At 42.8% G+C, this 24,340-nt stretch overlaps 1 protein-coding gene across 1 annotated transcript in view; it reads right to left on the reverse strand.

Annotated features, from left to right (window-relative positions):
* rrp12 (ribosomal RNA processing 12 homolog) overlaps positions 1 to 24,340 on the reverse strand; it is a 57,836-nt gene that overhangs the window by 22,949 nt on the left and 10,547 nt on the right. Inside the window, exons 6-22 of the mRNA XM_020512129.2 lie at positions 24,136 to 24,252; positions 20,856 to 20,994; positions 20,539 to 20,666; positions 18,549 to 18,647; positions 18,193 to 18,284; positions 17,902 to 18,013; positions 16,354 to 16,454; positions 15,815 to 15,929; positions 9,425 to 9,567; positions 6,961 to 7,082; positions 5,326 to 5,390; positions 3,834 to 3,996; positions 2,702 to 2,856; positions 2,355 to 2,422; positions 1,831 to 1,924; positions 281 to 439; positions 83 to 163 (exon numbers count right to left, since the gene is read on the reverse strand). Of these exons, the coding sequence (XP_020367718.2) occupies positions 83 to 163; positions 281 to 439; positions 1,831 to 1,924; positions 2,355 to 2,422; positions 2,702 to 2,856; positions 3,834 to 3,996; positions 5,326 to 5,390; positions 6,961 to 7,082; positions 9,425 to 9,567; positions 15,815 to 15,929; positions 16,354 to 16,454; positions 17,902 to 18,013; positions 18,193 to 18,284; positions 18,549 to 18,647; positions 20,539 to 20,666; positions 20,856 to 20,994; positions 24,136 to 24,252 (1,953 nt within the window). The remainder of the gene's footprint in view (positions 1 to 82; positions 164 to 280; positions 440 to 1,830; positions 1,925 to 2,354; positions 2,423 to 2,701; positions 2,857 to 3,833; positions 3,997 to 5,325; positions 5,391 to 6,960; positions 7,083 to 9,424; positions 9,568 to 15,814; positions 15,930 to 16,353; positions 16,455 to 17,901; positions 18,014 to 18,192; positions 18,285 to 18,548; positions 18,648 to 20,538; positions 20,667 to 20,855; positions 20,995 to 24,135; positions 24,253 to 24,340) is intronic.

Genomic DNA, 24,340 nt, shown 5'->3' on the forward strand with positions numbered 1-24,340 from the left:
TGCAACAAGACAGCACTCCCACAGCATATCAGCAGACAGCGAGATGGAAAATAAATGATTTGAATAATTGATTGTGTCCTACCTCAGGAAGCAATGCAACAATGAATTGCTGATGTTCCACTGACAGCTGTTTGACAATATGAATCAGACATTTCAATCTTGGCTGGATGGAGAGAGAGCAGAAATCTAGAGTGAATCACCACAAAAACTAGGCTCCACAATTGTCTCAATAGCCCATTTACATAGACTGGAAGACTGCTCCTTTCAGTGGCACACTAACCCTCTTTGCAGGAGAGGCTGCAGTCTTCAGAGATCCCAGCAGTGTTTCTTTCATCACCTCCAAATGTTTATGAACAAAGTGCCTGCACGCTTCCTTCTCCCCACCACACATCTCCTCAAGGATCCGATAGGCCTTCTTCTGGATATGATGATCTTTGCTCTGACATAGAAAGAGGAAAACAGCATAGATGGATCACTCAGGTACGAGCAGGAACAGAAAGAGGTCATTCAGTCCCTCAAGTTTTCACCACTTAATTACGTCATGGTTGATAGGTAACTTAATGTCATCTACCAGGCTTAGCTCCATACTTAAAAAATCTTACCAAATCAAGTTCTGGGTTTTAAGTCATTTCCCCAATTTCTTAAATACTGAATTTTCAACTGGTCTCAGCCTTAACAGCTATTTAAGGGAGTAAATTCCAGAATTCCAAATCCTTTCAAGTAAAGGGATACTTCCTGACATCAACCTTGAATGCTCCAGCTCTAAATTTAAGGTTATGCCAACAGAAAACAGAGTGGATGCTGAAAATCTGAACTATCTCAGCAAGTTTGTTGGCATCTGTAGAGAGAAAGAATTGAGTTGATGACCTTTCATCAGAACTAGTTTTGAAATGTTAACTATGTCTCTGTTAACTATGACGCCGTCAGACAAATAAAGCGACTAGTACACCTTAACGTGGTCCAATGCAGGTTAAGGTGAAAGGGGTTGGAGGATAGGCGGGTTAATGGTATGGTGCCAACTTGAACATGACCATGTAATTTTGAAATTACACATTCTATTCTATCTTTAATATTTATATTAATAATTTAATCAGGACTTACTTTCAAGCCATTCTGTCCTTATTCTTGCATTTCAATTTTAAATTTCCATGTTCATATTCACAGTGGGAATAGTCTGTGAAAACGTGTCACCTGTTTTTAAATACGTTTAAGGTAGAGATTGAGCTATTTCTGATTACCAGTGTGTACAGTGTTATGGGGATAGAGTGATTAAAAGGCACTGAAGTGCGCGATCAGCTACGATTGTATTGATCAGCGTCAATGAGCTGAACGACCCACTCCTACGCCTATACTCTCACTTTTTAAGGCATGTAGCTACAAAAACTGCTTCGAGTCACTGCTTGACTTTTCTGGCCTGTGCCCTACCACATCCACTACCCACTCTACTCTCCTCACCATAGCAAGTACCAGCAAGATTCTGCCGACTCAATGCTCCAAAGTAACTGTATTTCTGTAGGATTCCAGAAGACTGACCCCACCTACCAAATCCCAGAAACTCTTCTCTGGCATTAAGAAAACATCTCAGTCACACCAAAAAAATTCTCTACTGCTCTTAGACTAAGGGTCCTCTCCAGCACTGGAAAGACACCAGAGTTTCCAGTAATTCCATTTTATCAAAACATTCCTACTCTCTCAAACCTGTCAACTCACAGGCTGCACCAACACATTTTGGACATGACTACTCCTGTAGTCAATTATTTTAAATCAGGTAAATAACATGCTCATCATGGCTATGGTTCAGTCAAGTAGAGACCTATAACATCACTTTACCTGCAAGAATGGGAGGATGGTCTGGAAAACGTTATTCATGCTGAGCTCATCAACCATGGGTGCCATAGCCACAATCAGATCCATAAGTGACAACCTATTGGAAACCAGAACATTGAGTGTATAACTGTCTTATTGTAATCTTGGAAAGTAAACAGCTTCAGTCTCAACTCTGGAAATTTTAATCTTTTTAAGAAATATTGGGTCAATTCTAATTTAATGAAGCACACAATGATTTCATTTGATGACTATTTATCAACCAAAACACTGCAACCAGTACATTCAGAGTTACACCATCGACAAATGGGAATGTGTTGCAGTGGCAGTGACCTTGCCTCTAAGCAAGGAAGTCTGGGCTCAAGCCCTACTTGCACTGGAAATGTCTGAGCAGACTGATTCAAAATACTTTTTTCTTTGAAACCATTGGCTGCACTGAAGAGTATGAAGCCAGAAAACATGCCCTCATGCCTCTGGTCTGGGGCGAGGACATGGTCGACAGACCAGCCTTTTGGTGGTGCTCTCCTTACCGCGTGAACTCTGAACTCTCTGCATTCTTCAGCTTCTCAGTGGCTTTGTCCAGAAATCCACACACCAGCTGTCAAACAGTAGCAGGGCATTAGTCAACGTAGCAGTCTATTAATCTGTACTCAATATCTGGGCAGATACATCAACAAACCCAATCCCTTTCAGAAAATTAATCACAATCCCAGCTCAGAGTACAACTCGAAGATCGGAAAGTGCCAGTATGAGCAAATAAAAGTGTGAACTCAAGGCCCAGTCACATCCTGAAATTAGAAGACAGTTTACTCAGATTTCAGATTGGCCAAATCAGAGATGATTAATGATGTTTCCAAGTTGATATCAACAAACTCACCTGCTGGTCAGCTAGGGTCAAGTATACTTTGATAGTGTCCAACACAGGCAGCCTGTAGGCTGCACTCTCTCCACTTGCTGGTTCTGTGCTATAAACATTAAACAGAACTGGCAGGAAGTTCTTGGCAAATCGACTCACTTCAGCCCGATCAATCTCTGGAAGAATAAAAAACAAATGGTATGCGTTCACATCAACACAAATTCAAGCCTCCTCCTGCCCCACAGAAAGTGCAGCTGTACAGGTCTACCTCTCAACCAGAATCAGCCCTGCAGCCACCAAATGACCAGCAGAGAATCACTCTTTGCTGCACTGAGTGAGTTTCCTCCCTGAAGAAGGGTCAGACCCAGGGGGCAGCTCTCCCAACATCAGGGCCCAGGGAGGGGGGGCTGGGGCAGCTCTCCCGCCCGCACGGTCCCAGGGATCAGGGGGAGCAGCTCTCCCATCTGCTGGCAAAGTTGTTTTTATTCTTATATGGAATGTACGAGTTGCTAGCAAGGATGGCATTTGTTGCACATTCCTAGTTCCCCTTGATCTTGAGGAGACTTGCTAGGTAATTTCAGAGGTAGTTAAGAATCACACCATTGCTGCGGGTCTGAAGTCACACGTAGGCCGGGTAAAACCGGAAGATATCCTTCTTCAAAAGATTGGAGTGAACTGGATCAAGTGGTTGCATGGTTGCCAAAAAACTCAATTTTAATTCAAGACTTTTACTGATTTCAAGTGTCACCATCTACCATGGTAGGATTTGAAACCATGTCCTCCAAAGCATTAACTTGGGGTTCAAGATTACTAGTTCAGTGACATTAGTGCCATGCCACTACCATCTCATTGGTGCAGCTTTGCCAACTGATGGGACCAACAAAGGTACAGCGTTCTCAATTCATGAGTGAATTCAGCATGAGGCTCCACAGGTGCAGCATCTCTAGTCAAGGAATATAAGCCTTTCAATTCAAAGCCAGCAAAACTCAGGAACACCATTTGATAATTTGGGACCGGCCATGATTTACATTGGGATTGCGACTGGACTCAGAACAAACGAGGATTGGATAGGAAGCCAATTAAGACTGGATTGTTTGTGAGCTTCTTCAGTATTTCTCCAGGTAAAATCTCTGAAATCGAAGCCACAACTCACCATTTTCACAGCCTTTGCTGATGAGTGTGCGAAGTGCCTGACAGATGGTGAGTCGGAGATCTGGCCGGTCACTGATGGCTGTGCCCAGGGTCCTTGCAATAGCTTTAAAAGCCACAGCTGTGTCTGTGGGTTTTGTGCAGAATCCTGGCAGCATTGTCCAAATCTAAACAAGATACAAACATTGATGTAATCAGCAAATGTCTAAAGCCCGAGTACAGCGGATAACACCAAGGGAAAGCTTCAGTTCAACTATAGAGAATTGATTAATTCCAGAGGGGAGTTGAGAATAAGTCTTGACAATAAGGCAGCATTTGACTGTGCATGGCACCGAGGAGCTCTAGCAAAACTGAAATGAATGATACGCAGAGGAAATATTTCCACTGGTTGGATTCATATCATACCTAGCACAAAGGAAAATGTTGTAGTTGAAGGCCATCATCTCAGCTCCAGGACTTCACTGGAAGAGTTCCTTAGAGGTCCTAGGCCCAATAATCTTAGCTGCTTCATCAATGATATTCCCGCCATAAAAAGGAATAGGAGGTATGCTCATTGATGACTGCATGATAGCACCATTTCAGATTCCTCAGATACCTTAAACATTCTGGCTGCATTCAACAAGACCTGAACAACATTCAAACTTGTGCTGATAAATGGTAATACTTGCACCTACCTCTGTTTGCCACCATCAAGATTCATCAGAATTAATGATAATTTATGAAAAATGTAAATATTTCACTGGTTCTTCACGACCAAATGTAATAAATGTATTTGCATTCAAGTTTTTTATTAAATATAATTACTTCATACAGGAAAAAAAGAGAAAAATTTAGTTGAAACATTCTAACACGTGTCATAATATCATCGTTTTCTAAGAAGACAATGCTCAATAATTACACATGGCATGCACCTGGGAGCAGGTCTGATTGCGTGATGCACATGAATGTGAGGATGATGGTCAGGCTTGCTTACTTGTGTTAGCTGCAGACATGTTGGCCAGCCCACAGGCCATCTCAAAAACCCTCACGGAACATACTTGGAAAACCACTTACCTAGCAAGAGAAGGGCAGTAGGCACATGGAACACCGCCACCTGCAAGTGCCACTCCAAGCTATTCACCATTCCTTCATCAAAATCTCAGAATTCTCTCCCCAACAACACCAAGGCAGCAACCGAAGTACATAGATGACAGTGGTTTAAGGCTGCAGCTCACTACCATTTTCTCAAGGGCAATTAGGGATAAACAATAAATGCTGCCTTGTCATCCTGTGAATGCATTAATAACCCCGAACCCTACTCTCCACACAAAGACAGAGAGAACTTGCACCTCACCAGCCTAAACTAGACTGCTCTCTAGGTGAAAGGGCAGTATCTAGCACACTGTACCATGCTGATGTTGAATGAAGTTATGTACAAGACAGCCCAGGAACAAATCACACATCTTTTCCCTTCTAAATATTCACTGCTGTCACTAGTTTCACCTCTTGGCCCTTACCTGCCATTGCAATGTGTCATAAAGTTTAGCTTCAAGGGGTCGTCCAGACTGTGCGAGTTCAAGCGCTATAGAAAGAGAATGAATTTAGGACCAAAACACACAGACAGAATAATTAGACACACTGGGCTGACAGCAAAGCCAGAATTCCCCAGCATCCCACTGCTCCCTCCAATTAAGGGTGCACAGTCAGTGAGAGGGAGACCACCAAGAGTGTGTGTGTTTGCGTGTGTGTGTGTGAGAGAGGGATGGGGGGAATGGTGTGAAAATATCTGGGAATTTTGCTCAAAGTGAGAATTCAGTATATGGGGAAAGAGAAGAATGTCAGGTTCTTCTTGACGAAGGGTCACTGGATTCGAAATGTTCACTCTTGTTTTTCTACTGACAGATGCTGCCTGACATGCTGTGTTTCTCCAGCACTCTGACTTTGTTTCAGACTTCCAGTATCCACAGCTCCATGCGTTTACTAAAACGTGGATGATGGGGGATCAAGCTTGGGTGTGACTATAAAAAAAATCAAGAAGTAAAATGAAGGCAGAAGAGCAAAATTCCAATGTGAAATCAGATCTTGATCAGATAATGAGAAAATACAGAACAAATGAAAAATTGGTGTTTCTCAACCTGGCAATCTATGACAAGTGGTATCCCGTAAGAGCTGAGCTGGGGCCTTGTTTTATATGAAGGGGCTGAAGGTATAGCGTCTTAATGTGCAGATGATATAAAGATAAATGAGACTGCATGTTGTGCAAATGACATAACAAGGATGCAGAGGTTGAGTGGGCGCAAATTATGAAGATGGTGCATTATGTGGGAAACGTTAAGTTGTTTCACTCTGGCAAAAGGAATAAAAAAAAGCAGATTATTACTTAAACAGAGAACATATGCAGAATTCTGATCTGCAACAGGATCTAGGAATTCTGGTATATACATCAAAAAAACTTTAGTTTGCAGATACAGCAAGCGATTGAGGCAGATCATGGAATGCTATCCTTTACATGAGGAATTGATCATAAAAGCAAGGATGTCGTGCTTCAGGTATACAAGGAGGATATAAATATAAATGTGTTGGACGCAGTTCAAAGGAAATTTAACAGATTAACACCTGAAATGCACGGGATACCTATGAGGACAGGTTGGAAAAGCTCGGCTTTTCTCCACTGGAGTTTAGAAGAGTGAGGTGTGACTTGACTTGAGTATAAAAGATCCTGAATGGTCCCGACAATGTGGATGTGTAAAGATTATTTCCTTTTATAGGAACAGCACTTGAGGGTGCTATTTTGAATCTAGAGGTGTCCCTTTTAGGACAGATCTGAGGGCAACTCTTTTCTCCAAGACCCTGCAGGAACGTGGAACACACTGCGTTAGAAGGCAGTGGAGGGAGCAACACTGAATATTATTAAGACAGAGGTAGATGCTTGTAAGGAAAGTTAATCACAGCTTATTAGGGAGTGGATGGGAATTTTGAACAAACTGATCTGCATTGATCTTATCGAATGTGGGAGTAGGTTTGACGGGCTGAGTAGTTTACTACTATGCCTAATCCCTTTGTTTGTATGTTCCACCCACTCCGGCTCCCTAAAAGCCCTTTCACAGTTATCTCCTAGCTGAGCATCTCTCCCTTGCCCTCCCACTCAGTACCTCTGTTCTTCAGACTTGCAGCCAAGGGCAGAAAGTATTGGTTGAAGAAGGTGAGCCGTGTATGTTTTACATGGTCTCGGATCACAGGAATGAGCCAGCTCCGAGGAAAGTCGAACTTCTCCCTAACAGAAAAGGCATGTCACAGAGTAAGTGCAACACAATTCGAGGTGTTTGATCAGAGTAAATAAAGGGAGACCATTTCCAGTAGCAATTTGGAAATAGCAGGCATAGAAATTGTACCCAGGAATCATGCACCATTCAAGTACGTCACATTTCGAAATAATTCTCATTTATGCACAGAATTACTGTTTGCTGTACTTGTAAAGTTCAATGCACTAAAATGTGATGCCAAAAACAGTGTGGGTATCAGAACTCTAGCTCTAGCCGAATCAGTGTTTTATAAAGGTACAAGTCAAAAGTCACATTGACACTAGGTTATAGTCCAACAGGTTTATTTAAAATCACAAGCTTTCAGAGAGCTGCTGCTTTGTCAGATGACCTTCTAATAGTGATACCTGAGGCCAAGTGCAACTATGGAACAGACGATGTTAGTTTATGTTTATGCTAGTTGAGTATAATTGGATGAGAACCTGACTACATGCATATGTATGGAGAACAAGTAATCAGTGGGTGGGAGTTGGTTGAGAGAGAATAAAACTCTAACCAAAAAAAAACACATGCTTGAATCTGGTCTAACCAACATTTTAGACTGTAGTATTTAGCACTCTTAATTTGTACGTTCGTTTAAGCCTGTAATTCCAAGAAGCAGTCAGGTGAACCTTATCTGAACCTCTTCTAAAGCAATTATTGTTTCAAGTATAAAAACTGAAACTGTACACTGTACTCCATATATAGATGAAACAATACCTATAGAGTTGTAGTAAAACATTTTCATAAGTCGTTGGAAGTGATTCTGAAAGATAGGATATATATGCAGTTGGAAAAGAAGGAATGATTTGGGATAGTCAGCATGGCTTTGGCTTTGTGCAAGAAAAATCGTGTCTAACAAACTTGATTGAGTTTCTTGAGGAAGTAACCAAGATTGCTGTGGGGAGAGCAGTAGACATTGTTTACTTCAACTTTACTAAAGCCTTTCACGAGATTCCACATGGTAGACTTGAGTAAAGTTAGGGATTCAGGGTGACCTTGCCAATTGGATACAGATTTGGTTTAATGGCAGAAGACTGAGAGTAATGGTGAAGGGGTGTTTTTCGGACTGGAGGCCTGTGATCAGCAGTGTTCCACAGGGATCTGTACTGGGTCCACTTTAGCTTGTCACTTATATAAATGACTCATATCAGAAATAGAAGTCATGGTTACTAAGTTTGCAGATGACACTAAAATTGTTGGTATTGTGGATAGTGAAGAAAGTCACCTAAGATTACTAAGAGATCTTGATCAATTGGGTCCATGGGCTGAAGATTGGCAGATGGAGTTTAATTTGGATAAACACAAGGCATTACATTGTGGTAAAACAAACATGGACAAGACATTTTTTCTGATGAAGGGTTTAGGCCCAAAACGTCAGCCTTCCTGCTCCTATGATGCTGCTTGGCCTGCTGTGTTCATCCAGCTCTGCACCTTGTCGTCATGGACAAGACTTACACAGTTAAAACTGGGGTCTTGGATAGCGTTTAGGTACATAATTCTTTGAAGTTTGTGTCACATAGTGATGGAGTGGTTAAGAAGGCCTTTAGTACACTTGCATTCATTGCTCGGACCTTTGAGTATAGGACTGGAACGTTATTTTGAAGTTGTATAAGTTGTTGGTGAGGCTGCTTCTGGACACTGTGTCCACTTCTGGCTGCCCTGTTATAGGAAGTATATTTTAAGCTGGAGAGGATGTTGTGGGAACAGAAGGTCTGAGTTATAGGGAGAGGCTGGATAAGCTGGGACATTTTTCATTGGAGCATAGGAGGTTGAGGGATGACCTTATAGAACTTTATAAAATCATGAGGGGGAAAGATAGAGTGAATGGCAGGTGTCTTTTCCCTAGGGTGGGGAAGCTCAAGACTAGGGGCCATATTTTTAAGGTGAGAGGAGAAAATGAACTTCCAGAGGAAACGGTGGATATGGGTACAGTTACAACATTTAAAAGACATTTAGATAAGTACACGAATAACAAATGTTTGGAGGGATATGGGGCTAGTCTGGTTTGGGATTATGGTCAACATGGCCTGGTTGGACCGAAGGGTCTGTTTCCGTGCTGTATGACACTATGACCCCATACAACAAATGCCAATATTCTATTTGCCTCCAAATCACTTGCTGATGTTTGCCTATTAACTTTATGTTATTCATGTACCAAGACACCTGGATCCCTTTGTAACACTGAGTGCTGCAAGCTCTGTCCATTTAAGTAGCATACTGCTTTAATGTCTCTTAGCCAATCTTTTTTTCCATATTGCCAATGCTTCTTTAATCCCCCAGGCATCAATTCACTTCCCATGAGTACATCACTCACTCAGTGCCATCAATCTGTAGGGGGACTGCCTGTAGAACAGATTCTGGCCCCATGTATTCAACTGCCATTCCCACAGCCCGATCCAGCTCCCCAGTGTAGGCGAAATGCGGAGTCTCTCGCAGATCACACAGAGTCTGTAGACACTGAAAACAGAGACAGGATCAGGATGGTGGAGATAAGAAAACAGATTATCTGGTCATTATCACATGCCTGGCAACTTGATGTGTAAATATTGATCTTTTTGCTTCCTCTAATACAAATGACTACAGTTGAAAAATAACTTGATTGTGTTTAAAGTGCTTGGGAGTCCAGAGGTGACAAAGCCACACTGCAGAAATGCAAATCAAGCTTTTCTTAGACATAATGAAATGACATCACTAAATCCACCCACTAATTGCCACTCCATCTTTTCACCGCCTACGGCTGTCCCTCTCTTTCCACTCACTCCTGACCCCATTCTCCACCTCTATCTCCACCCTCACCTTAGATCATAAGTAGTAACAGGAGTTGACAATTTAGTCCCTCAAGCTTGTTCTAACGTTTAATATGATTCTGGGTGTAATTCTACTTAACAGCTTGTAGATCAAAAATCTGTCTAGCTCAGCCTTGGATATATTCAATGAAGCAGTCTTCACTGGGGAAGAGACTTACAACAACTAACAACCCTCAGGGAATAATTTCCTTCTCATCTCCATCTTAATTTAGAGACCCCATATTTTTAAACTGTCTCTCTCCTTTGGGGAAACAATCTTTTCGCTCTCTTAAATATTTCAATACGATTACTTCCACTTCTTCTAAACTCCAAAGAGTAAAGGCCCAACTTGCTCAATGTTTCTTCATAAAATAACCTGCAGAATCAGCATCTTGAACCTTCTATGACCTGCTTCCAACATATATTAAAACTGCAAACCAATACCTGGGTGTGGTCTCACTAATTCCCCTGTACAGTTGTAGCAATTCCTAACTTTTATTCTCCAATCCCTTTGCAATGAAAGGCCAGCACTTCACTTAAGAGTCATAGAGATATATACCACTGAAACAAACCTTTTGGTCCAACTTGTCCATGCCGACCAGATATCCTAAAAATATCTCGTCCCAATTGCCAGCATTTGGCCCATATCCCTCTAAACCCTTCCTATTTATATACCCATCCAGATGCCTTTTAAATGTTGTAATTGTACCAGCCTCCACCACTTCCTCTCGCAGCTTATTCCATACACACACCACAGTCCACATGAAAAAGTTGCCCCTTTAGTCCTTTTTGAATCTTTCCCCTCTCACCTTAAACCTATGCCCTCTAGCTTTCGAAACCCCCATCCCCGGGAAAAGACCTTGTCTATTTACATTACCCATGCCCCTCATGATTTTATAAACCTCTACAAAGTCACCCCTTAGCATCCAACACTCCGGAGAAAATAGCCCCAGCCTATTCAGCCTCTCCCTATAGCTCAAACTCTCTAACACTGGCAACATCCTTGTAAATCTTTTCTGAACCCCTTCAAGTTTCACAATATCCTTCCTATAGCAGGGAGGCCAGAATTGCATGCTATGTTCCAATGGTGGCCTAACCAATGTCCTGTACAGCCCAACTCCCATACTCAATGCACCAACCTATAAAGGCAAGCATACCAAATGTCTTCTTCACTATCCTGTCTACCTGGGACTCTACTTTCAAGAAACTATGAACCTGCACTCCAAGGTCTCTTGTTCAGCAACACTCCCAGGACCTGACCATTAACTGTATAAGTCCTGCCTGATTTGCCTTCCCAAAATGCAACATCTCACATTTATCTAAATTAAACTCCATCTGCCATTCCTCAGCCCATTGGCCCATCTGATCAAGATCCCATTGTACTCTGAGGTAACCTTCTTCACTGTCCACTACATCTCCAATTTTGGTGTCATCTGCAAGCTTACTAACCATACCTCTTATGTTCACATGCAAATCATTTATATACATGACGAAAAGCAGTGGATCCAGCACTGATCCTTGCGGCACGCTGCTGGTCACAAGCCTCCAGTCTGAAAAGCAATCCTCCACCATCACACCGTCTTCTACCTTCGAGCCAATTCTGTATTCAAATAGCTAGTTCTCCCTCTATTCCATGTGATCTAACCTTGCTAACCAGTCTACAATGAGGAACCTTGTTAAACACCTTACTGAAGTCCATATAAGATTACTTCCACAGCTCTGCCTTCATCAATCCTCTTCGTTACTGCTTCAAAAAACCCAATCAAGTTAGTGAGACATGATATCCCACGCACAAAGCCAGTCCATGCCCTTTCCAAATACATGTAAATCCTGTCCTTTAGAATTTCCTCCAACCACTTGCCCACCATCAATGTCAGGCACACTAGTCTAAAGTTCCCTGGTCTTTCCTTACCACTTTTCATAAATAATGGCACCATGTTAGCCAACCTCCAGTCAACCGGCACCTCACTTGTGGCTATTGATGATACAAATATCAGCAATGGACCCAGCAATCTCTTTCCTTGCTTCCCACAGAGTTCAAGAGTACATCTGATCAGATACCACAGATTTATCCACCTTTATGCATTTAAAACATCCAGCACCACCTCCTCTGTAATATGGACATTTTTCAACATGTTGTTACTTATTGCCCACATTCTCTATCTTTTATATCCTTCTCCACAGTAAACACTGATGCAAGATATTCATTTAGTATCTCCCCCTTCTCCTGCAGTTCCACAAACAGGTGGCCTTGCTGAACTTGAAGGAGGCCTATTCTCTCCCTCGTAACACTTTTGTCCTTAATGTATTTGTAGAATCCTTCTGGATTCTCCTTAACCCTATTTGCCAAAGCTATCTCATGTCCCCTTTTTGCCCTCCTGATTTCCCTCTTAAATATATTCCTTTATACCCTTCTAGAGAATCACTCAATTTCTGCTATTGATCCCTGACAGCTACTTCCTTCTTATTCCTGACCAAAACCTCAATTTCTCTGGTCATCCAGCATTCCCTACACCTACCAGCTATGCCTTTTAACCCAACAGGAATATACTGTCTTTCGACTCTCATTATCTCATTTTTGAAGGTTTCTCATTTTCCAGCCACCCCTTTATCGCAAGCTACTTTCAACCTAGACTACCACGTGGTCCTAACAATGTAGTGTCTGTTAGATTGACATAGCCAAATGTAAAATGGTTGAATACTTTGCAGAACACCTCCGCTTGTCCGTAGCAACGACCCTGACCTCCCAGTTGCTTATGATTTCAATAAATCTACATGCTCTCTTGATCATATTTCTGTCTTGGGTCTGCTGCAATATTCCAATGAAGCACAATGCAAGCATGAGGAACACCACCTCATTTTTCACTCAAGCACTGTAACCTCAAGGTCTCAACATTAAATTCCATAACTTCAGACCATATTACGTTTATTCTCCATTTTTTTCTGTCCCTACCTCTCCCCACTTCCCCCAAAGCCTCATCACGCATTTTGATTTGCTTTCAGTAGTCTTCTCTCCACCACACCTTAATTTACACCTTTACTACATCTCTTTCTCCCTTTCTCCACCATTAACAACCATTTTGTCTTCTGCCTCTGTCAAAAGTATATTTTTAAAAAAACCAGACTGCTTCCTAACACTGGAAACTGTGAGCAACTATGCACGTGCACTCATCTGGGAACGTGCCTGCATATGCACAGGGAAGCAGGCACAATTTTGATCTGGAGTTCAGAGGCGGGAAGAGGAGATGTGGGATGGGGGAGTAGTGGGGAGCCCCCAAATTGAGAAGGGATGAGTGCCCAGAAGCTGGGGAACTTAGAAGCGATAATGAGAGTCCAGAACCCATGAGGATGATAGAGTGGGGGAAATGAGGAGGGCCCATGAGCTGGGAGGCTCTCAACCCTCTGTATCCCTTCTGCACTCCCCCAGCTCCACTCACCCACCTCCAGTTGTCTTCCAGATCCTGATCTCCCCACCTTGTTATCCTGTCCCAGTCTCTCTCTCTTTCTTCCCATCCTCCCCACTTCCCATCTGCCTTCCCAGTCTCATTTCCTTCCTGATCTCTATCGTTCGCCCTGTGTCCACCACTCCCAGCTACGTAGCCCCCGAGATCTCTGTATGTTCAATTTAAAGCAGTTCAAAGCACGCATGCATCAGTACCAGCAAAAGCAGCCATTAAAAAGAACCCGCTTTGCAACACCTTTCAATTCTGAAAAAAGAGCCAGGCTGGACTCAAAACATTAATTTGTTTTTTTGCTGTCCACAAATACTGCCATACCTGCTGAGTTTCTCCAGCATTTTCTGTTTTTGTGCCAACATTCCCTCCTAAATAATTTCTGCACATGCACGTTAACATTTCATATACAAGGACACCCGGATCCCTCTGTACTGCAGGGTTTTGCAATCTCTCTCCATGTAAATAATATTCTGTTTTTCTATTCTTCCTGTGAGAGTGGATTTTTCACATTTTCCCACATTATATTCTGCATGCAAATTCTTTTGTCCACTCATTCAACTTATCTCTATCACTCTGCAGATGTTGTATTCTCTTCACAATTGCCTGCCTACCTATTTCTGAATGATCAGCAAATTTGGCTACAATACCATCAGTCCCTTCATCCAGGTCATTGATCCAGATCAAAAAGAATAAAGGGTCCAGCACTGATTCTGGTGGTGCTCCATCAGTTACAATGCACCCTCCTGAAAATTATCTAACAGCAAACAGAGATGGGATAAATACTTATCCAAACCTCTTATTCATGCTATCATAGCAACCCAAAAGTGTGAGATCTTAACTTATGATGCAATCTTTTAAGTACTATTGTACGTTGTAGATTTTGTTTTGCTGTTCATAAAGCAGTTAAGTGTCAACCATATTGCTGAGAGTCTACAGTCAGATAGGCCAGACCGGATAAAGATGGTAGACATCCTTTCCTCAGGACATTAGTGACCAACTGGATTGTTACAACATGGTTACAAGTGGACACATGGTCAACCATTAAGCTAGCTTTTTTCCCCCAAATTTTTATTGAATTCACATTTCACCATCTGTCATGGTGAGATTTGAACACGTCCCCAGAACATTAGTTTGGAATTCAGGATGATTTGTCCAGTGACTTTATCACTATGACATTGTCACCGGCTAAATGTCTTTTGGAAGTCCAAATATGCTACATCAATTGATTGCTATTTATCTAATCTACTTAGTACGTCCTTAATGAAGTTGAATAAATTTGTCAAACATAATGTCCTTTTCATAAAACCACGTAGCCTCACCTGATTGTCTTAAAATGAATATTTAAAGTTTGAGAAGATTTATACCTCAGGCTGTGGATGAGGTTGTAGACTTGCTTGCCAAGCTGGTGGGTTTGGCTGCAAACATTTTGTCACCCTGCTTGGTAACATCATCAGTGCACCTCTGGTGAAGTGTTTCCCAATTTATTTGTGGCTCAGGTCACACTCCAGAGATTACCTCATAATTGCAACTCCTCTTAAAAATATGTAAGTCACTTGTTTCAGACCCCTTCGTTTTGGTTTGTATTCCATTAGCAGAACCTGTTTCCTAGTTCCCATCTATGTTGCTGGCACCCTCTTGGGTTCTGACAAGTATATCCTTTCCCTCCGACTGCAATGCTATGGAGAAGTCCGTAATCCTGGTACCAGACAAGCAACACAGCACTTGGGACTCAAGCTCCCAGCTGCAGAAAATAGTGTCTATGCATCCAACCATACCATTCCCTCCTGGAAATACATTTCTTTTCCCACTCTTCATTCCAGCAGCTCCCAGCAGCAGTTTGCTGTGGTAAATCTGCCCATCCTCCCTGCAGTCCTTGTGCTCACTCACACAAGTTGTCAGAACATCAAACCTTCTAAGCAACTGGAAGGGCTAAGGTTCCTCCATTTTAAATCCTGTCTCTCCTGTAGTCACACTATCCTATTCTGGGCTAAGCCTGAAGTGCTTAACCTAAGGGAGTGACTGCCTTCTGGGACAAAGTGTCCGTGCAACTTTCCTCCTCCCTGATGCTTCAGTGTTTGAAGCTGAAACTCCAGCTCAAAAACTCACTTTTGCACATTAAAGTGTGCCCTGCTCCTCTACTGGCTGCAATAACTTCATCATACTTGCAGCCTTAAGAAACATTCATCCCATGTAGGGTCCCTAAATGTGACCCTGGGATTAGGTGTGAAATTATTATCCACCTGAATTAACTAGCTGCATAAATAACAGATTCCACCAAGGCTGTCCATCATCTCACATTGCCTCTCCCTGTCCTTAACCCTCCTTCACCCATGTTTTCTCTTGCTCACCAGCCATCTCTATCCCCTCCTTTTTCTCCCCCTCATTTCCTCTCTAGGCCTTCGTCATTCTCTTTCTCAAACTGCCTCTGGTACTCCTTCCTTTCTTTCTCTCTCCAGCCCTCACCTGCTTCATCGCTGGATAGGCCTGCTTGCCGATGACCTCAAAGAATGTGCTGAGGACCTGTAGAACGAAAGCCCATGAAGCATGGAATCGATAAGTCAGCCCATCCTCCACTGCCCTGCAACACAAACAACAACCAATAAGCACTGTGTAACAGGACTGCAGCCAATCACAACACCCTAAGCCATGCAGGCATTCACAGCACCATAAACCATGTATCTAATCACTGAACTCTAAACGATACAACCAATTACCATGCCACAAGCCATGCAGCCAATCACAATGAACTAGAACAGATTATTTTCCAATCAGTCAGTTTCTTTGACTGTGATAAGAGATTCAAGAATAATAAAGTCGTTGACCCCATTATCCCTCCACCCCCACAAACAGACCCCACTACCAGCCCCTCTTGCAATGACTTGATTGATCCCCCTTGCCCCTCAACTGCTCTCCACCACCCAAACACAACCCTACTCCCCAAACACAGAAACAGCAGTGAACAAGTAGTCACAGTGAGCTAACAGACAGGTTGAAAGTCTCACCTAAACATCTTACAAATGTAAGAGGCAGGTCCAGATGGGGAAGATGAAGCAAATACACCAATGTCATCAGCGAATGGAGCCACACACTCTCTAAGCAGGACCTGCAGAGACAAAGAGGAGCAAGCAGAAAGCTCAATTACAATTCAACAAAATCAAGGCTAGGACTATACTTGTCCTTGAAACATCTGATGGGACAGTGTAGAGGTAAATTTTACTCTATCTAAACCCATGCTGCATCTGTCCCAGAAGTGTTTGATTGGAGTAGTATCGAGGGTACTTCACTCTGTATCTAACTCTGTGCTGTACCAGTCCTGGAAGTGTTTAAGGGAACTGTATTTAAAGGTGTATAAAACATCCTTGTCTGCGAGGAACCACCAAAGATAATTAAACACATATTTAGCCTCAACTGGAGTGTTGCGTCCAGTTCTGGACATCACACTTTAGAGAGGCTGCAGGCAAGGTTCCAGATTTGGAAAAATTCTGTTGTGTGTAGATTGGAGACTGTTTTCCTTTGAAAAGGTTCAGAAGACATTTGTTGATTTTGAAAACCTATGATAAGTCTGGACAGAGTAGAAAGGGAGAAACTGTTTCTATTGTTTGAAGGATAAACTGCCAGAGGACAGTGTTTTAAGCTAACTGGCAAAAGAAGGAATGGTATTAAGAAGACAAATCTCTCATGCTGCAGGTGGTTAAGGTTTAGAATACTTTGCTTCCACCACATTCTTAGGCAATCAAAAAATTCAAGAGGGAAGTGAATCATTATCTGAGAAGATCTGCAGGTCAATGAAGCAAAGGCAGGGAGTGGCACCCATGGAACAACTTCTTCAGAGGGTCAACACGTTTACAATCACTGCCATCCTTGTAGAACTGTTCTATGATTCCAAGGGAATTCCCAACAGCTGCGGTTTCAAGTTATTGTAAGCAGTTGATCATTCACATCATCCATACCGAATAAGCAAATTTTGATCCACAGATTAACTCCTCTGTCCTCAAATTCAATCACAGATTCAGGCTACAACATGCTGTGTGCGTCATCCAGACTCAACCATACATTCTTTTTGCTCATCGTATAATGCACAAATTGAACTCTGCATCAGGCACCAACCTGTGACAATTTCAATATTCACATTCATAGGGTAGCACAGTGGCTCAGTGGTTAGCATTGCTGCCTTACAGCACCAGGGGCCAGGGTTCAATTCCACCCTGGGGCAACTATCCGTGTGGAGTTTGCACATGCTCCCCATGCCTCCACGGGTTTCCTCCGGGTGCTCCGGCTTCCACACTCAGTCCAAAGATGTGCAGGGTAGGTGGATTAGCCATGCTAAATTGCCCACAGTGTCCAGGGATGTGTAGGCGAGGTGGATTAGCCATAGGAAATGCAGGGTTATGGGAACGGGTCTGGGTGGGATGGTCTTCCAAGGGTCAGTGTGGACTCGATGCACTGAATGGCCTGTTTCCACTCTGTGGGGATTTAATAATTCTATGATTTCAGCGAATGGAGTAAAAACAAGACTACAGGAAAGGTGACGAGCAATAGTTTTAACCCACCTTCATTGTTTCGGCTGCAGCAGCCATGAGCTGTGTGTGTGATGAAAGGAAACAACTAACAGCCATGGAGAAAAGACGAGGGAGATGAGCCAAACACAACGAACCCTGCAACCTAACAATAGGAAGTCAGAGAAGAGACTAAAGAGTCAAGAAACAGAAGTCATGAATGAAAAAAACCCAACCAGTCCACAACAAACCCTGGCCCCAACAGGGCCCACGAGAAACCCTGGCCCCCACGGGGCCCACAATAACTGTGGAAGCGCCACTCATTCACTGAAAGAAATTCATTACCTGCACAGGCTGATGTGTGCTTTTTCCATCACGGTAAGCCAAGCCAGGATAGGCTGTAGGTCACTGATGTTTGGCAAATAATCATACAAAGCCTGTAGATGAAATACTGCACTCAGAATAATTTTAAAAAAACCACACTGACCCACTGGTTAACATCCCAACCTCAAGTTACTCATAAGCCATACATCCTCTTCCGAGACCCACACCACCCACACACACTGCCCAACCCACCCAGGTCACCCTCATACACAACTCCTCCACTCACACAAGGTCACTCGACCAGAGTCACACGTACTCCTCTTGCCCCCTTCCAGGATTACCCGTGCATCCATCCCACTGCTGAGGTCTAAACTCACAGTTATGATCTGAGCGTTGAGTTCGCCTGTCAGGACTGCCGAGTTTGGTTTGGCAACAAAGAGTCCGTGAAATGCTTGCATCGCACAAGCCGTCACCATCTGTAAGAGAGATAGGATGATGCAGGAATTCACACTGCGAAGGTTTCAGAGTGTGAGGCAATAACAATCTCCAATACAGGGACATGAAGTCTCTGGAAGGGGTGGCTAGAATCACTAAGAGAAGCACAAAACAAAGAGTTGGGGTGCAAAATCCCTAGGATACAATAGGTCCCTGAGATTTTGTAACCCATTCATCTGCAATTTATCAGCGTGTGGTGATGTTTATGAAGGTAACAGGGACTTGGATTGGAAAAGTGAGAGAGATCTCTCTCCCAATGATTTCACAAAGCTTTTTAGGGCAAGTCCCTGCCCTGTGGGGAAATGACAGGCCTGTTAGCCTGACATCAATAGTAGTGAAAATGTTACAATCTATTAGAATGAACACGATTACTGGATACTTGAAAATAATTTTCTGAATGGACAGAATCAACACTAATTAATAAAGGAAAAGTCAAGGTTGACAAATTAAATGGAGATTTTTTTTGAGGATGCTATGAGCAAGATCAATAAGAAACCAGCTGATAGGGTGTATTCAGATTTTCAGAAGGTTTTTGAAAACTTTCCATGTAGGAGGTTAGTAAACAAAATTAAGTCACATGGGATTGAGGGTGATGTGCTGGCATGTCATGGGGATTGGTTAACAGGCATAAAACAGATCAGGCTGTGATTAGTGTGGTATTGCAAGGATCAATGGCTTTGGCCCTGGCTGTTCACAATCCATATCAATGATTTAAATACAGAAGCTACTGGGCCCTTGTGGTGCACACTTGCATCCCAACTCCAGAGGTATGCAAAAATACTAACAAATTGAGTAGAAAACATCTAGATATAGGGGCCAATTGTACAGAATATCAGTGGGACCACAACTGGAGTACTGTGCAGAGGTTTGATCCCTTGCATGAAGGATATACCTGCAATACAGGGATTGCAGTGGAGGTTCACCAGGTTGATTTGGTATAGGGAGAGTTTGAGAAGATCAGGCCTGTATTCTCTGGAATTTCGAAGAAAGAATCAATCTCATAGAAATTTGTACAATTCATTAAGAGATCGACAGAGTAGATGCAGAAGGGGTGTTTCACTTGGCTGTAGAGCGTAGAACCAGTGTACACGTTCACAGAACTAAAAAGCAAGCCCTTTAGGACTGAGATGATTAGGAATTCTTTCCCTCAGAGGGTGGTGAATCTTTGGAATTTTCTACCCCAGAGGACTGTGGGGGCTCAGTCATTAAGTAAGTTCAAGGTGGAAATTGATAAGTTAGTATTTGATAAATACTTCAAGCGATATTGAGATACTGCAGAAAGGTGGCATTGAAGTACATAATCAGCAGTGATTTAGAATGGTGAGTAAGACTTGAGGGGCCAAATTACTCCTATGTTTCTAAGATGGGAGAAGTATAAGAGAGAATGATGAGCAATGAGGGCTTACATTTATGAGGATAGATTGGAGGAGCTGGAGTTGACCTCCTCTGAGCAGAGGAGCTAAAAAGGAAATTTACACAAGTTCTCAAAATTATGAAAGATGTCGTTAGAGTAAATAAAGACAATTTATCTCCAAAATCTTAAGGATGGATGACCAGTAGTTACAGATTGAAGATGACTGGCAAAAGAATCAAATGTCCTGCAAGTATTGGACTATCAAAGAGTATGGTGGACACAGGTTCAATAACTGCTTTCATAGGTAAATTGAATCAATATTTGAAACAACAATTGCTGGGACGTGGAGAAAGAATAGGGGAATGGGACCGACTGGATCATTCTTTGGAAGAGCCGGTGTAGATTCAATGGGCAGAGCAGTTTTGTTGTGTTTTGCACTGTTCTATCATTTTAGTTATCTCCTGTCCAGTAAAGAAAATATAACTTTTGGGTTTACGAATCTTAACTGTGAACCTTACCACGTGACTGAGAGTCATGACCCTGAGCAGAGTCTCACAGCACGATTTTACACAACTGACAGGGAAACAAGGGAGCACATCCTTCAGCAAACCCAACACGTGCAGTGTTGTTGTACCCTGACCACCACCTATAAGAAACAAACACAGCTATTAACAAAATGAGCATATTATTGAGCAGTCCACAATCCAACTAGCTTCTTCCTGACTTCCTAACTCCACCCAACAAGGATACAGCCTCCCTACTCCCAGTTTAGGCACCTCAGCAGAGAACTCCAACCCACACTCCAGAGACCTTCCATTATGTCGTCACCACAAACCTCCAGACTCCTCAATCTCCTTTATGCAGAATCTGGCTGTTGACTGCGCGGCCGGGTGATGGGGTGGAGCCAAGTCTCCAAACATGAAGTCACTTCCCTTGAGTACAGAGCAGATGCTGCGTTGCGCCTCTTTCCGGACCTGGAGGGGGTGGGGAGGCGAACAGCAGAGGAGGCAAACAATCAGCAACAAATACAGAGTAGCATTTCAAATTTGTGGCAAGCAGTGATACCAATAGCCTCTAACAGAACACTGACAGATGAGCAGAATGGGCATAGGACTGGCAGATCAAATTTCATTTCAAAGATTATGTGGTGATGTATTTTGGCACGAGGGATAGGGAACAGTAAAGATGCAATGGCACAACTCAAAAGTGCGTGTCGGGACAGGCAGACCTGGGGTTGCATGTGCATCCACTGTTACAGATCGCAGGACATATTAAGAGAATAGTTAGCAAAGATATGGGATCTCAGGATTCATTGATGGATTGAGTACAAAAACAGGAGGTTATCCTGAACCTTACACAGCTCGGATTAGGCCCTGGCTGGAGTCGTGCGCACCCAGTTCTGGCCATCCTGCTTTAGGAAGGATGTGAGTACCCTCAAGAAGGTGCAGAGGAGATTGACCAGAATAGTTCAGGAATGAGGGATCCAAGATTAGCTTGGAAGAGCTGCAGTTTTGCTCTTTTAAGCAAAGAAAATTGAGGGAAGATTTGATCGAGGTGTACAAGATTACAACTGTTTTGGAGAAACTACTTGCATTAGCTGAAGGTACACAGATTAGGGGACACAGATTGAAGGTTCTGGACTGCAAGTATGTAAGGACGATCTTTTTTACATAGTGAATGACCTGGAGCTCTCTGCCCACAAGGCAGCTGAAAGCAAAAACCAGTTAGATGAAAAGGTAATTGGATAGGCACAAATCACAGCCTCTAGCGGTTTTATAATTTGCTGGTTTTTGCCTCTAACCTTTCTTGAAGAGCCAAATGATATCAGTAATTTTCCAATCTAAGGGAATAGTTCCCAAATGGGGAGATACAATGCCTGGGACCAATGAGTTAGTATGCTTGGAGAGGGGCATGAGGCAGTGTAATTTCTCAAGGTGTGGAGACATTCACTGTGCAAGAGGCCATTCAGCCCATCAAATCCACGTCAGCTCTCCGCACAGCAGTCCAGTCACTCTCTCTGCCCTGCTCAACTCTGTTGCCCTTTCGATCTCTTACTGCTTATGCTATTTGGTTCGCAAGTAGTCCTATGTTTTGGCTTCACCAAGCCAACACCTAATTTTATTTTTGTATGGTGCTGCTCCTGGCATGCCCTCCTGCGCTCTCCATTAGAACAGGGTTGATAACCTGGCTTGATGATACTGGAAGAATGCGGAATATGCCAGACCTCAAAGTTGCAGATTGAGCTGGAGTACAATTCTGATGCTGATGGCCCAGAGAGTCTCACGGATGCCCAATCAAATTGCTAGGTGTTTGAAGTCCATCCCATTTAGCACAGTGATAGTGCCACAAAAGATGGAAGGTATCCACAATGTAAAGCCATGACTTTGTCTCCATAACGTCTGTGCATTGGTCACTCTTACCAATACCATCAGGGACAGATACATCAGTGGCAGGCAGATCGGTGAGGATTAGGTCAGGTAGATTTTATCCCCTTGTTGGTTCCTACATCACCTGCCACAGACTTAGTTCAACAGTTATGTCCTTTAGGACTTAACTTGTTTGTTTAGAACTGGTGTTGGTGAGCCAATCTTGGTGACGGACAATGTAGTTCCTCATCCATAGTACTTTTGCGCTCTTGCCAACCTCCATGCTTACTCCAAGTAGTTTCAACATGAAGCAGTACAAATCCATCAGCTGAGGGGGTTTGTGTGTTGTAATCAGCAGAAGGTTTCCTTTAACATTTGACCTGATAGCATTAGACTTTATGGGGTCTGGAACCAATGTTGAGAACTCCCACGGTAACTCCTTCCTGACTGCATACCACTGTGCCACCTCTTCTGGTGGGTCGGTCCTGCTGTTGAAACAGGACTCACGCAGGGATAATGACATTAGCATGACTATGTTAGACTGTTGCTTGGCTAGTTTGTGAGAAAACTCTTGTAGATTCAGCACTATCTCCCAAATGATGGGCATGGAGCACTTTGCAGGGCTGACAGGGCTAAATTTGCCACTGTCATATCCTATACTTAGGGTCAACATCAAATGGTCCATCCAGTTTCATTCCTTTGTCATTCTAGCAGCTAGATACACTGTGCAGTTTGATAGACCATTTCAAAGGACAGGTTAAAGTCAAACACACAGCTGTTAGTCTGCAGTCATACATAGGCCACATGCAAAGATGGAAGATTTCTTTCCCTAAATGACATTAGTGAACCTGATGGATTTTTATGACAGTAGACAATGATTTCATGGTCATCAATAGACATTTCACTCTAGTTTATTTAGGACTTGAAATTAGTGGACCAAGTACATGCATCATTAAAATGGCATGAACAGGTACAGAAAGTGACCAAAATGGGTAATGGAATTGTGGCTGTTGCATACTGGAACTAGAGTACAAAAGGGTAGAATTCATGATTAATCTTTATAAAGTCCTGGTAAGATCACATATGGAGTCATCAAAAGCAGCCTGGACTTCACTCTTAGGAAAGATATGTTGACCTTGGAGGGAATGCACAGTAGGTTTACCAGTATTGTACTCGGACTTTAAAGATTCAATTAAAAGGTGAGAAAACACTAAGGCTGTGTTCCTTGCAATTTACAAAATTAAGAGGTGACTTGATTTACATTTTCAAGATATTAAGGGGAACAGGTAGAGTTGATGGACAGAAACTATTCCCATCAGTCGGTGAGTCCAGGACCTTAGGGCAGAGTCTACAAATTAGAGCCAGAACTTTCAGCAGTGAGATTAACAAACACATTTATGCACAAAGGGTGGTAGAAGTTTGGAACTCTCCTCCACTAATGGCAATTCATGCCGATCTACTGTTAATTTTATAAACAAGATTGATCCAATTTTTGCCATCTGCTCTGTTGTATCAACACACAGTCCCCATTCAGTTCCTCCCTGGTAACCCACACTCAACAGCCTATGTTGCACTACTATCATCAAATTGGCAGAGCCCACCACTGAGCCTGAGTTCTCCATCCAGTGGACCCAAATTTGTCTCTATTGTTGTGTTTGTGCAGTCTAGTGATGAATTATGTTCAGGTGAATTATGAACACCCCATCATACAAGTCAATTTATCACCCAGATCCTGAGTGATTAACTCACCTTTGGTTTGGCATGTACAGTGAAACTGAGGAGACCGTGGTAAACTTGAAGAGTTGAGGGGAAGCTCCACACAGTCAAATCCTGCCTGCGTAACAGTGTGGAGAGGCAGGCGAGAATCTGATGGACAAGAAAATCAGACCAAGTCATAATGAAAACTCAATATTTTTAACCATCAGGCAAACATCATGGAGAATAACAGGACCAT

The sequence above is a fragment of the Rhincodon typus genome, chromosome 20, assembly GCF_021869965.1.
Source record: "Rhincodon typus isolate 14 chromosome 20, sRhiTyp1.1, whole genome shotgun sequence".
Classification (NCBI taxonomy): Eukaryota; Metazoa; Chordata; class Chondrichthyes; order Orectolobiformes; family Rhincodontidae; genus Rhincodon; species Rhincodon typus.